The sequence below is a fragment of the Malaclemys terrapin genome, chromosome 7, assembly GCF_027887155.1.
Source record: "Malaclemys terrapin pileata isolate rMalTer1 chromosome 7, rMalTer1.hap1, whole genome shotgun sequence".
Lineage (NCBI taxonomy): Eukaryota > Metazoa > Chordata > Testudines > Emydidae > Malaclemys > Malaclemys terrapin.
The window spans coordinates 70047176-70061022 of NC_071511.1; the positions used below are offsets into that span (position 1 = coordinate 70047176).

The 13847-nt window shown below is 41.3% G+C and overlaps 1 protein-coding gene across 4 annotated transcripts in view; it reads right to left on the reverse strand.

Moving 5' to 3' along the window:
- The window catches only part of RASGEF1A (RasGEF domain family member 1A), a 279434-nt gene that overhangs the window by 7431 nt on the left and 258156 nt on the right, over positions 1–13847 (reverse strand). For all 4 annotated transcript variants that reach the window (XM_054036094.1, XM_054036090.1, XM_054036093.1 and 1 more), the window contains 7 exons: positions 9495–9632; positions 5773–5994; positions 5040–5114; positions 3575–3667; positions 1484–1586; positions 1107–1186; positions 178–369 (listed from right to left, as the gene is read on the reverse strand). In XM_054036094.1, coding sequence (XP_053892069.1) covers positions 178–369; positions 1107–1186; positions 1484–1586; positions 3575–3667; positions 5040–5114; positions 5773–5994; positions 9495–9632 — 903 coding nt within the window. The remainder of the gene's footprint in view (positions 1–177; positions 370–1106; positions 1187–1483; positions 1587–3574; positions 3668–5039; positions 5115–5772; positions 5995–9494; positions 9633–13847) is intronic.

The following is a 13847-nucleotide window of genomic DNA, read 5'->3' on the forward strand; positions in this document are numbered from 1 at the left end:
GCTCAGTCCTCCCCCTGGAAAACTACTTGCCTCTGTGTATAGATTACAGGCAGGCTGAATAATTTAGGAGACATACTTATACTGGACTATAAGAATTCTCTATTTACAAATATTTGGGAATTTAAAAATTAATATACAGCATTTGATTATGCTACTTCTATAATTGGAGAGACCTACCTTGAAGTTTATCTGTCCATTGGGTAAGCGGTTTGTGTGCATCTTGTGTAGAAAGTAGATATCTTTAATGAACAGGTTGAAAACGGGGATGACAATTTTTTCACGATTGCTGTTGGCAGTCTGAGATCTCTGTGCTGCTCCTTGCAGGGCTGTCCGGTAATTACAAAAGTTGCTAGATGGGTCCATATGATGCTGTTTTAAATACCCCCCCCACAAAACAAAAACATTATGTTTCTCATAGATATAGGTTTTAATCCAATTATTTTGTATAATTAGATCAACTGCTGAAAAAAAAACAAAAAAAAAAAACAGAGTAACATCTGCTTTTCTTTACTTTTTAGGATCCATTCACAATAATTCAAAACAGGCCAGTCAATGTATGTAGTTTGGATCTAAGCTTTCCCTAGCAGGTGTTTGGATGCAAGGTACTGGATTGATATTACATTTAATAAACACCTTTCGGTGGCTTAGGGAATGTTTAACGGGAATGTGCTTCCCTAAAAGACACTTAATCTACGTTTTTATCTGCCTGTTGAGGATTGTGTTTTGAGAAGTTTCTTAGTGAAAAAATGTTGATCCCAGATCTCCACTAGATGGAGTACTTTAATTAGAGTTCAGGGTAAAAAACAAACAAACAAACAAAAAAAAACACATCCATTTAGATCTAGAGGTGGGAGAAATGGTCACTGTTAAAGGAAGTGCCTAGGAATATCTTTGGTTTGAGAATTCATTCCACTGTTAGAAAAGTGTCATCTGAAGGGAGTTAAAAAGAAGAAAATCTATATCAATCTTTTTCCCCATGACAGGGAGAGGACTTCAAGTCAAGAGAAATGGTGCCAACCATTCCCAACTTATATGCATTCACACCTATGCCTAAGGCATTAGTACCTAATGATTTTTATTAAATAGGGTGTAAATCTTGTATATACCTCTAAAACATCAAATTTAGCTGTTTTGACCTTGGACCAGGTTTTCTTTAGCCGTGCGACAGGACTCAGGTTCATGCCAGCTGAAATGTAAGGGAGAGAAAGATGATTAAAACAAAGTTTGAGTGTACTTCTTTTAAATGTCAGTGTTGCATTTTTACACTCTTGTGCATTTTATTCTCTGGAAGACACTTCACAGCTGAGACTTCCAGCTAACACCCATTGCATTAATCTGTCACGGGTGCATGATACCACAGCAGGGGGTATGCCTACAGATGGAGTCAGTGAAGCTGGAGACTATGTGACCATTCTCATGTTGCTTAGGCTTTCAAGTGTGGTGGTCTTAACTACAAGTCAGCAGCTATGCCGGGGATACTCACAGATAATGGCCATCATTGAGTTGAAGTTTCCGATGTTAAAGCACTCTCTTGCCACATCAATAAAAAATTCCACTATTCTCGTCCGCTGCTTTTTCTTCACAACCTGAAACAAAGAACATGCCTTTGAGATGAAAAGGAAAGTATGTGTGTGAAGGGGAGTGGTGACTGGTGACTTGCAGAATGTGCTGTTGGAATTGGTGTCTCTATGGGCTGTCTCCACATGAGGGCTCTTATGAGGCAGCCTTAAGGGTATTCTGTCCAAATTCCCTCTTTTTTATTAAAAAATAAACCACTGGATTTGGGGCTCCTATCAAGTCCTTGCCCAGTTGAAGGGAAGTGCAGTTCTTTGTTCACATGTGAGCTAAAGGCTTAGGGAATAGCATATAAACAAGACAGCCTCTATTAAGTAATTTCCTTGTACCAGGGGAGAGCGAGAGAGAGAGAGAATGTAGCTGCCATCAAAATGCCAAAGATGAACCAACAATTCAAACCTGAAAGAAAAGAATGCCAAACTTGTGTCCCAGAGGAGCTGTAGGTCTTAATTCCAGGGGGAAATGAAAAGGGAAGGGGAGAGAGTGTTTCTCAAGCCTTAGGTGTTTTTAATTTTCACTAAGGAGATTTTACCCAAACTTCTTAATGATACTCGAGGATGATGACAGAATATAAATAATTTTCCTTTACTGCAAAGATGCTAATGGGTGAGGCTAGTTATCCGCGTTGCATGTTTGGTTTCCTTCCCATCAGATGCAGTGCTGCATGCTGCTTGTGCTTTATCAATGGCTGGCATCCAAAGCCTATTAGTACTAAAATTACTCTCATCCCATTGGCTTAAATTCCTTCATTAAAACTCTCTCCTGCACTCTGACCCACAGGGTTGGCCTGACTAATACACATGTGGTCCTCTGTGTCCCTTCCATCATTCATCTTCAGCCGGCAACTATTTTTAAACAGGATATGCTCTGTTATCTCACTGCTGTTTTGCTGATGTCTCATGACAAAAGAAAATGGTTCAATAGTCACAAGTTTGGCACAATCTTCAGCATGGAGACTAAGAATGTTTTGGTTGCTTTAATAAATGTGTTGGCACTGCCTGACAATCCTGGAGGTTTTTTTGTAATTGAGTATCTATGGGAGCAATCTCTTTCTAGAGATTAGTAATAACCAATGAGATTTCAAGAGGCCGCGACTGGCATCTTTGTAGCCAGTCTCAGCAGAAGGTTATAGACTGAGTGGGTGTGGAGACTGAACTGCCCACAGAGCAGATTTTTCATTTCAAAGAGCTGGTACAGACTTAGGGCCTGATCCTCAGCTGGTGTAAATCAGCAGTGTCCCACAGACTTCACTGGAGCTATGCTCACTTAACTTGCAGGGTTATCGGCTCTGCTTCCTTGAAATGTTTATTTGAAAGTGGCAACGTGCTCCCGGAGCACCAGATGTGGTGATCAAGTGAAAGGAGAGCTCTCGCACATGACACAACGGGAATATATATACAAAAAGAGATTGACTTGGGCAGTACAATTTTTGTTCATTTTCCCATTATAGAAGATACCTTTAGCTTATATGGATTCTCTCTGTCTCTTCACTTCCCACCCCCTGACTCAGTTTCTTCTCCTTAATCCTGTGTGTACAACAGCAGAAGGTATTCCCATGGCATCCAATGATGTCCCAAAATAAGCAGAATGACTTAATTGCATAATGCTATGGAAGGACAGAGTGAATTTGCAAAGCACCAAAACATTTGTTTTACTACTGGTAGCTTTGGTAATAGCCAAGCATGCTATGAAAACACCAAAAAGCTATGTTAAATCAAACTTTATGGAAGTTCCCCTTCAGTGGGTGTAACTAGCATAAATATGGAAGTTATGTAGAAATATAAACCACAGGGCTTTGAACCTATAAAACACTGATACAGGTACATAACTTCATGCATGAGTTGTTCTATTGACTTAAGTGGGACTACTCAGGTGCACAAGGAGGTGAATTTACTTAAATTCCTGCAGGATCAGGGTCCCTATGCATAACATCACAATGGTGTGATTTGTCTTTAAAGGCAGGGTTCTTCGATAGAAAGAAGATCCCCCCAGTACTTACCCTACAAATCTCTGTAGCCACCAGCATGCTGAGGCAGTTGAACCAGTTGTCATAGGCCTCCAAGGTGTAGGTTTTGGTAACATCGCCTCGGCACTGAAAGAGAAGAGGCCATATATTAATCCCCACTAAACCCAGATAAAGATTAGTGTAAATGTATCCGGTCATCACATGTTAACTATAAACAGGTATCCGGTAACGAGGTAACCTCACTAAACAGCTCTGGATTATGAGCACAAAAAAGGATGCAGATATTCCTACTCAGTTTTTTTTTTTCTGTTCTGGGGAGTTGAGAGAGAGAAGAGGGCAAGGGTTTATAGATTGTTCAAATGTGTCCAAATTTTCCTGCCCTTTACCCATCTTCCTCTAAAGAAATGTGTATGTGTGTGTGTTTGTTCTCTCTCTCTTTCTCTCATTTAACATATTACCTTATTATCTGAAGAAAGTTAAGAAAAAAAAAAGTTGCCTGGGAAATTAGTGTCAATTTTTTAAGGATGCCCTACTAAATTATTAGAAATGATGCTTCAATTAAAATTTACTTTTTTTGATTATTTCTACTTAATCTGTAGAGAGCATCTATAATATTAATATCTCAGCAGATTTCCCTAGTTCCTATTCTTACAACAGATTTGCCATTGAGGGCCAAGGGGGAAATGAAGGGGCAATTGCCATCTCCAGCATCTTGCCTTCCAAACTTCTGAACATCCCAATGTTAAAGCACCATTAAATATGAGGCGGAGCGGTTTCTTTGTTTTTCTTTCACTCTTTAGCTGTAGCTCCTCCGGCAAAGGGCAAAAAGTAACAAACCCACAGTTAGAAACAGCAAAACCAATGCTGGACACTTAGCAGGAGGTGTCCTTTTGGACTGTGACATTTTACTGGTTAAGAGAAGATCTGTTTGTGTTCCACCCTCTGAACTATAATTCAGGTGCAATGGGACAAACCTGGTAGGCTCTCATCTCTGCTGGGTGGATGCCATTCTCAAAAGAGTGAATAAGTCTGTATTCCCTGTTTAATATTTAAAAATAGTTATTCTTTCTTTCCCTACAAGTCTGTTTGTGTTAGCATGTGTCTGGATGGCGACTCAAGTTAACATTAGAGAGCACACTAATTTACATCAGGGAACTAGCAATGCTTAATCAACAGCGTCAGGATTTAACTAGCCCAGAGTTTCAAGAAGCATAAGGGAGCAGCCAGGTCAGAGAGTCTGAATAGTTTTCTGAACTGCTATAGCAGCAGGAGTAACTCAGCTTTTCTTTGGTCTTACCAAAGAAAAAGACTATCATGATGATTGTCCCTGAGTATGGTGGAAACAGAAACCCAGATAGTTTCAATATTGCTAAACCAGATTGACTAATTCAGTGGTAGATGAACTGCCACAGAATTCTGCTACCTCCTAGGCTTTCATGAATCTGGCATACAGACATTTGAACTGCTGAAGCTCCTTACTCCTTACCCACACACGCACCTTGTGATTATCCAGGGAATCCATGTGACTGACAATCTGCATCAGATCCTCTGCGTAAATGTTGCTCACCCTCTCCTGCATTGGGGGGAGTAGGAATTGTCAATATATAAAGACCAACATAAACAGGATTCCAGCCGAAAGGTATGCCAATGGGACCTAAGACATTATCAGAGTGGCCTTCATACCTCTCTCTCCTACAAGCTTTGCTCTAATTATCCTGATTGAGCTTAGGCACCAACAATGAGTTAACTTGCTCTAGTTCTGTTCTTCTGAGACCCCAATATTCCGAGTGTGACCTTCTCTCTCTCTCTCTCTCTCTCTCTCTCTCTCCAGTAGGGAACTAGGAAAGAAGCCTCTACCCTGGCACCAGCTCTTGCTCTCCCTCCATTCTTTGTCAGTGGATTGAAAGGAGAGGCCAAACACTCTAAGGTACCACATGGTTGCCTTCATAGTAGCTTGACTATAAAGCTGGCCCTGGCTTTTAGAGACCTAATGTTTGGGAGTGTCTTTCTCCTCACCCCTGAAAGCACTGTACCCTCTTTCTTCCCTCACAGATTTACCCGGTTGCTTTCACGCATTCATCACTTCCCATCTGTTAGATTGGAGCACTTTAATTACACTGAAAGCCTGATCTTACATCCACTGAAGTCAATGGCAAACTCCTGTCCATGAATATGTTAACATGCAGTAAATTGAAAATGAAAGGACTAAAATGTGGAAATCCAAATCTCACCAGCTCAATATGAGTTAGCTGCTGCGCCAAGATCAGTGGGTCACAACATATGCTCAGTATGTCCTTCTGGGTCGACTGTGGCTTGTTTTTAAGGATGGTTCCTTTATCAGTAACAGGTTGCCTGAATTTCTCTTTTATCTCCTGGTACTGACTCCTTGCAGAGAGGGTCATCAGTAGATTCTGTGTCATCTGGCTGATGATCTTCTTCACGGTTCCATTTTCCTAAGCGCAAGATGACATTGATAAGTAAGAACCTTTACTTTGTACCGCGAGTACAAATATGGGATTTGTATCAGGAAGGAATTTCTGACAGGTTAATAAGGCTGCTTAGCATCTGGTATTTTCTATCCTATCATCAGAGCTGATTTTCATGTGGCAAATGAGCCCATCTCAGGGTACTCTAAATATCTATGTAGCTTTGCAAATTAACATTCTCACACCCTCCTCCGCAACTTTGCTTTCAATAGCTTAGCAGCAATTGCAGTCTCTCTTCTTGGCTCAGAACCCATTTCAAAAGCGACTGGGTCAGTCCTTTGGAAGCAGGTGTACTGAAAGGCTGTGGGTCTTCTGCCTTTGCAAGGCTTCTTGTCTCTTTCTGTGTAGGAAATGTCAAAATACTTGATCCTTAATTGTGCTACCAATAGTCTGGCTGGCCTGAACAGAGTCATGGGAATTCCCATCCTAGATCACACTAATGAACTGTTCTAGCTCAGCATCCTGCCTGCAGCAGTGGTTGGCTGTGCACCCTGCAATTCAGAGAAGGCCCAAAATCTCCACAGTGCACTTGGCCAACAAAGGTGCCCTACTCTTCGGTTTTCCAGAATAGATGTAAGAAAAAAGACCTGAAGGAAGAGCATAGGCCCGAGCTATTGCACTGACTATATTTCTACCGATTACTCCATTAATATACATTCACTTTCCATATTGCATTTCATTACTAATTGGCAATCTGTGCAAGTTGAATTATTTCTGCTGTGGCTTGGTTGCACATCTCCAGCTTCTAGTAAACATTTGGAGCTGGGGATGCATGACCATGATGGTCCTTTATGAATCCAGTAGTTGTGCACCTTGCCTCACAAAGTGCCTGTGCCCCACTTGCTCTCATGTAGACTTCCTCATGACATCTCCCTGAGAAACAATTTGATTCCTTCCCAACTGCTTGATCCCGCTGTACCCCTTTAAATACCCTAACTGCCAAACCACAGTCTTCCTAACAAGTGCTCCGACTCTCTCTCTTTCAGTTGCCAAATCAATTACTCAGCTTTCCTGTGCCTTCCTCTTTCCCTATGATATCACTCTCCTGGGTTTCCATGGACCAATTCCTTTGAAGTAAGGTGGTGTTTTAAGGATTAATGTTGTTGCTGTCATGTTCTCTGCATCCAGAGTCAACTGGATGCACTGAAGTGGGGTGGAATGGGTCTGTGACTATTCAAGGAAGCCACCAATGTGCAGTGATGACTGAAAACTATGTAGCAGATGCAAGAGACGCTGGCTATCAAAAAGTTGTCTGTAGTATGCTATAATTAAGCAATAATAGTGTCATAACGTTGCTTTACAAGGCAATAATCTGGCTCCAAAGTGGAATCAAATAAGAAGCTGAAGGCAGCATCGTTTATCTTGATGCGGCAACAGGATTATTGCTCAGCAGCAGCTGGCTGGAGCTATTATTGCTATTATGCTACGAAAGCCTAAAACACAAGTTTGCAGGAGTTTCTTTAAGATTTCCGATTCTACTCAGAGTTACACTGGGTTTTACACCATAAATCCATTGATTTCAATAGTGACAGCTGATTTACACCTACATAGATGAGGGGAGAATGGCCCCCTAGCAATGGATTATGTATTTTGCAAGATAAGGGAAGAAAGTTTAAATGTAGGAGAAGGTGAGGGTGGTGGGTTGTTTAGAGGTTTGTGTGACTATGGAGAAAGCAATTGGAATGAGATAACACTTATGAGTTGCCTACAGTCCACATGGCTCTTGTGAATTTATAAATCTGAGTCTAAGAACACTGAGTCTAAATATTTGCTCATTCAGCCACAAAAATCTGTTATGCTGTCCTTGAGTCTCCAAATCAACATCAGCATGACTTCCTTACATCTATTTCTATTCACTCCTAATATCTTATACATCCAGAAAAGCAGGGAAGCTGAAAAAGGTGAAAAATTAAAAACCAAACCAAACCCCAATAACTTTGTTTTAGACACTGCTAGGTAATTTATTCAAACATAAAAGAACAGGAGACAAACAGTGAGGCTGGGAGCCATTTGCTATTTGTTAGTGTCAAATTACATTTCTAGGGGTCAGACACAGCCTAACCCTTCACAGACAGAGAACTTGACATGTAGGCTTGTTAAAAGGATAAATGCTACGATACCATAATAAACGACATCACATGAAACCTCAGCAACCAGTGCACTGAGCGATTCCATAAAGCCAGTGATTTTTCTCCCAACTGGCAATTTATTCTTGTATATAAAGCTAGAGCATTTCCTCTTGTTCCCAATAATAGAGATCTGAAATGCTCCTATCACAATGGCTAAAAGTCTGAACTTGCTATATCAAAGTGGAAAACGTTTAAAAATGAATCACCTTTTTATAGCAGGATCCCTGCCAACTACTTTTTTTCCTGTTTATAAAGACAACAGAAGGGCTATTGTAATCCTACCTCTTTTTCACCTATTAGGACACTGACATTTTCTTAGTAGCATGCAGGTAAACAATACTGCTGACTCAATGAACTAGCGTACTTCCTTTTGACAACAGCTGTAGCAGCTAATTGTATAATGATTTATTGTGGCCTCCTACAGTGCTGTTAAACCTGTTGCTCTTCATCCTTCTCTTAAGAGAAACAAAGCACATACCTAATCCTGTTGTCATAAAAAGCTAGGGAGGCTAGTCTTTAAATGGATCCAAAGCATTAGAAAAAACATTTTTTCACTTTAATTCTTATGATCTATTCATGTTACTTTTTTTTTAAAAAACCTTCAATTTCTTCAATATAGTTGTCCCCTCATACTCCCCCCTGCCCCGTCCCTCTTTCTGACTCCAGTTTTGTAGTGACTTCCTTTGTCATGCGAGCTTCCTAACTAACTGTTTCACAATAGGATTCTCCATTGCTAGTTTTAGCCACTCTGGATCTACCAAATTGGCAGGTTACTTTGGAGGAAGTTTTCTTCCGTCTTGCTAGACATGAAAGCTCACAACAGTTCAGATTTATAGTTAGACCAGCGTTGAATAGGTAGATGCCAGCTTAAAGGTCTTTCTTTGTGTTAGTATTATTATATTCTTGTTACAGCTGTTATCATAGTTCTCATTGGGGATTGGTCCCGAGGCATCGAGGACTAAAGCAAATGCTTTTATAGCTAGCATTAAAGATTCTTTTGAAAGTTACAGTCCACGTGGATCAGGCACTGAGTCAGATGCATAAAGTACACTATACTGTGTGTTGGAATTGTATTCTACCTTACAATCCGCTTTCTTTCTTCCTCCTCTCACCTCCTATACCATCAGCAGGTGCTGTGTCATCTCCCCCTGGGACCCGGTGATACACACCCAGTTTTTCCTAAGTTCATCTCCTAACCCATATCCAATGGTTGCTCTGACAGCTCAGCAGTTGTTATTCTAACCTGGTTAGGAGGTGCACAGCAATGGTGGGGAGAAAATACTAAGATGACTGTATGTGGAAGAGAAACCTAGGAATACAGTTTATTTCCCCCCTTACCTCATCGCATTGTGTGATCCTGTGAGCAATCTCCTTCAGCTCTTTCATGGATTTCTCATCCTGGAAGTCATAGGGAAATGTTTCTGTCCATTCTTTCAGGAGCTGAATTATCTTGGTAGCAAAGGATTTTAGCTTTGCCTAGAGAGGAGTAGAGATGGGTTGATTACTGACCCATGGACCTCTTATTGCTGTGAAGGTGAGTGAATGCTTGATGAAGGAAAGTGCACACCCTGAGCCAGAATCAAAAATAATTCAATCAGTAGCAGGTGTGTGCATTTACTAAAATATGTATTTAGTTGTGTTGATGAAATTACACAGAGAGCTCCTCAGCTGATGTAAATTAGCCCAGTGCCATTGAAACTGGCTAGCTTTTATTTCTAAACCAAAAGCTTTGAAGATATTTTAAGGCTAGTCATAAATAGCTAGGGAGATGATGGTATTGTACAAGTGTTTTGTTCAACTGAAGTCAATGTTATGTGGCTGACTTACACCAACTGAGGACTAGAGCAATACCTTAATTTCTTAATTGAAATGTACACAGTTGCAGTATCATAACCAAGCATCTTTCCAGTGAAGCGCTCAGAAAGAATGTTTTCCTTCTGTAGAATTTTTTTAATCAGGACCCCCAGATTGTGCTTTGTTTGAAATAAGCAATCAAATAAATAAATGCTACAAAAGAGGTTGTATGTACTTTGCATTACATCTAAATTAAAAGGGACTTTGACAATAAAATGTTGGCTCTTGCTCCAAAAGCGCTCAGAGAAAGGAGTTAGCTCTTCACCTCTGTCACCTGACAAGTGAATTCTCTAGTGTCGTGCACTGAGGCTGTTCCATCACGTGGCTCTGATTTGGATTCTAATTAATCCAGCTTTGGTGGTGAAAGACGATTGTACTGGTAAATTCAAAGGGATGTGGTTATAAGGGGTTTGGAGAGAGTTTTAATAAACACTCCCCCCCACCCCCGCCCCAGTCAATGATCACTCTGCAATTTGACCAAGCTGAGTTAATTGGGAAGATGACTTTTTATGGGCAGTTGTGTACTATCCATCAAACAGAACAAACTGAGGGTCGTGCTTCAGCAGAACCTCAGTAGAGTGTGCACATGTTCTTGCTGATTCTGCACAGGATACAGCATCTTGAACAGCACTCTTGGCAAGCAACTGCCTCATTGCACAGGACACGGCAAATCCCATTTAACAAACCAGGCAGCATTATGGGCCATGGTCAAGACGCACACAACTAGGAAGACAGCAAGTATGGAGTGAATTACTGAGGGTCCACTTGGTAGTCATCAGACTGGGAAATGATTTCGTTCACTATTTCCTAGGAGGGTCAAATTCTGCCAGCATATATCCTGTACACCCCCCCTCCCAAATCAGCATAAATCAGTGTGGGCACATGGCGTAAATCAGGGTGGAATTTGACTTTTGACTGTGAGAAGGAAGACTTTCTAATTTTAGTCTTGTTTATATTTAACTTTGGTTAAGAGACTCATTTGGTTCTAAAAGAAGCTTAATTCTAAGAAAATAAAGAGGAAGTTTTCTCTTTTGTTTACCATCCCAGCTGAGTCACTGAAAAAGTTCCACTATGCAAAGTGCAGTTCCTCCTCAGCACTGGTTAGGGTACTTCCCTCTGTGATTTCCCCCTCCCACCTCTTGGAATTTACAGCAAGTCAGCTAGCAGGTTCAAGTGTCAGTAGAAGAAACAAATGGGTTGAAAACAGGATGTTTTGTGAGAACCTGACTGGAATTCCTGCTCTCCCCTCCCCCCCAACAGCATGCTCAGTGAGATGAGCAAAATCCCCTCTCTGAGACACTTTTGTTAAATAAGCCTCTTGTTTTTATGACTTCTAACAGTTCACTCAAGTGTAACCAGTGGGAGAATTAACAATGGCTGCTCTGAATTTAAAATAAAACCAAGCAGAGTTTGGACCCTTTAGAAGTGAGCCACTAAAAGGATTGTACAGGGTGGGGAAGTGCTACTGGCTTATACAGAAATGTTAACTGTGTGCTGTTTCTAGTTGCATTTTAATCCCATTGGAATTCTGTTGGTCTTGCTGGGGAGAGATGGATGGAATCCCATCTAAAACTCACCCTTGTACTCTAAACAGCACCTGGAGGAAGTTCTCTGAATGCAAACCTCTTTTTGAGAAATGGGTAGCAACTCCAGTTTTCCTCCCTGCCCCACCAAATTTGGTGTCCAGCCCTTACTGAAACCTTTACCTTCTCTCCCTAAATACTCCAGCTGCCAGAATGCATGATTGACATCCAGCTCTGTCACTGAATGACACATGTATTATCCCTACATAAACCCAAATGTTTAGGTGTGTGGGAAGGGGGAGGTGCTTTACAAATGACTGGATTAAATCCTGTCCATGTTTTTTTTTTTTTTTTTTTTTGTACAAACGGTGGCTTACAGTCCTGGCAGTGGAAAGTCTACTAGGAGAGGAGATAGAGTTAGCAAAATGGCAGATGTGCTCTTTGCTGGAGGTGGGCAGCTAAAAAATTGAATACTTGAGGTGGCACTGATTCAGCGCATCCTTACTACAACCTCTGCCAGCGTAGTTCCTGTGGATCCCCTGCTGTAAATTCAAGCTCCTCCCACACCCACTCAGTAAAATAATGAGGCAGGGCAGCAGCAGGATTACTGCCTAACCTTCAATTTCAATCACCTTTTGCCTCTGGGGTATGCAATTTTATATCTCCCTGTGCAGCATGAATTAATGCGGTCCACTGTTAAAGTGTTGAGTGGTGTAACTCAGTGTAGCGAGCTGGTGGGGCAGATCCTCAACTGGTGTAAATAGGCACAGCTCCACTATCTGTTTTTTCCACCAGGCTTATTTTAATGATGATGATCTTGACTGTACCTTTTTGATTTTGAATTTGGGGAACATTCAAATTCATCCTCACAGCTATAATGGTCTGCTGCATATTAGCATAGATTTAGAATAATGTATTTATTTTGGGGTGTATGTTTGTTCACTATGCATGCACCCTCACACGCAGGCTGTCAGAATTTGTTTTCCTCACTGTTCAAAGCTAGGAATCTAATGCAAGACAAGCTACATTACCCAGCAAGAATACAAGTGTGACAAAGCTTATCAGTTGCTTTCACTGCCTGATGAAAACAAGATGTTCTTTCTGAATGCAACACTGAAAATCATCAGCCCAGAAAAATGCTAGATTCCTGTTTCATGTGCATGCTGATAAAAGTCAGTGCTGTGTGATGGGTTTGTGATGATGCACACATCTGTGATGATAGATAAAAATCAGAAAATTTGGGCTAGTAATTCCATGGGGGACAGCAACTGGCATGCATGTTTGTTATGCATACAAGAAATGTACCTGCTTACTCTTTTGATAGCTTTACTTCCCTATTCCTGTCCCTTTACATCCCTGTTCAAGAGAGACAATAAGATTTGCAGTATTTTTAATATCCATAGTAGAAGTCGTATTATGGTAATGCTCTGCCACCCCATTGAGACCGGGACCCTATTGTGCTAAGCATTGTGGGACAGATTTTAAAAAGGTATTTAGATGCCTAATGCCAACTGATATCAATGAGAGCTAGACACCTAAATATCTTTGAAAATCTGACCTGCACATGTACCTTTGGGGAGAGATCCCTGCAATATGTATAATTTCTCCTGGCTGTCTCTGAAAAGTTCTTATTCCATCACATTCTGTTGGAGCATAAAATGGTAGCAACATTTTTTCTCTCCAGATGTCCTCATTTCTCTCTTTTGAGTGTTAACTAATGCATGGCTCATGGTTGTTAAACATAACACTCCAAACATAGCACTGCCAACAGCCCAACTCCTGACCCTCGGTGTCCTGTACCACACAACAGGGGATGAGCGACATTCCCTCTCCTTGTCACTCGGCTAGAGTAGCAGGGGTGCTAGTGATCAGCACAGTTCAACTGGCAGAGCTCATGTTGCTTCTAAGCTATATCTGGCTCACAGTTCAGCACTGTTATCCATCCTGGGTTTAAGTATTAAATTCACAATCTTCTTTAAGAAGAATGCAAATGTCTCTAAGGGTATGTCTGCACTACCCGCCGGATCGATGGGCAGCGATCAATCCAGCGGGTATCGATTTATCGTGTCTAGTCTAGACATGATAAATTGACCCTCCAGTGCTCTCCCATCGACTCTTGTACTCCAGCTTAGCGAGAGGCGCAGGCGGAGTCGACAGGGGAGCAGCAGCAGTCGACTCACCACAGTGAAGACACCACGGTAAGTCGATCTAAGTAAGTGGACTTCAGCTACATTATTCACGTAGCTGAAGTTGCGTAACTTAGATTGATTTCCCCATTCCCCCAGTTTAGATCAGGGCTAAGGGCCCCTTCTCA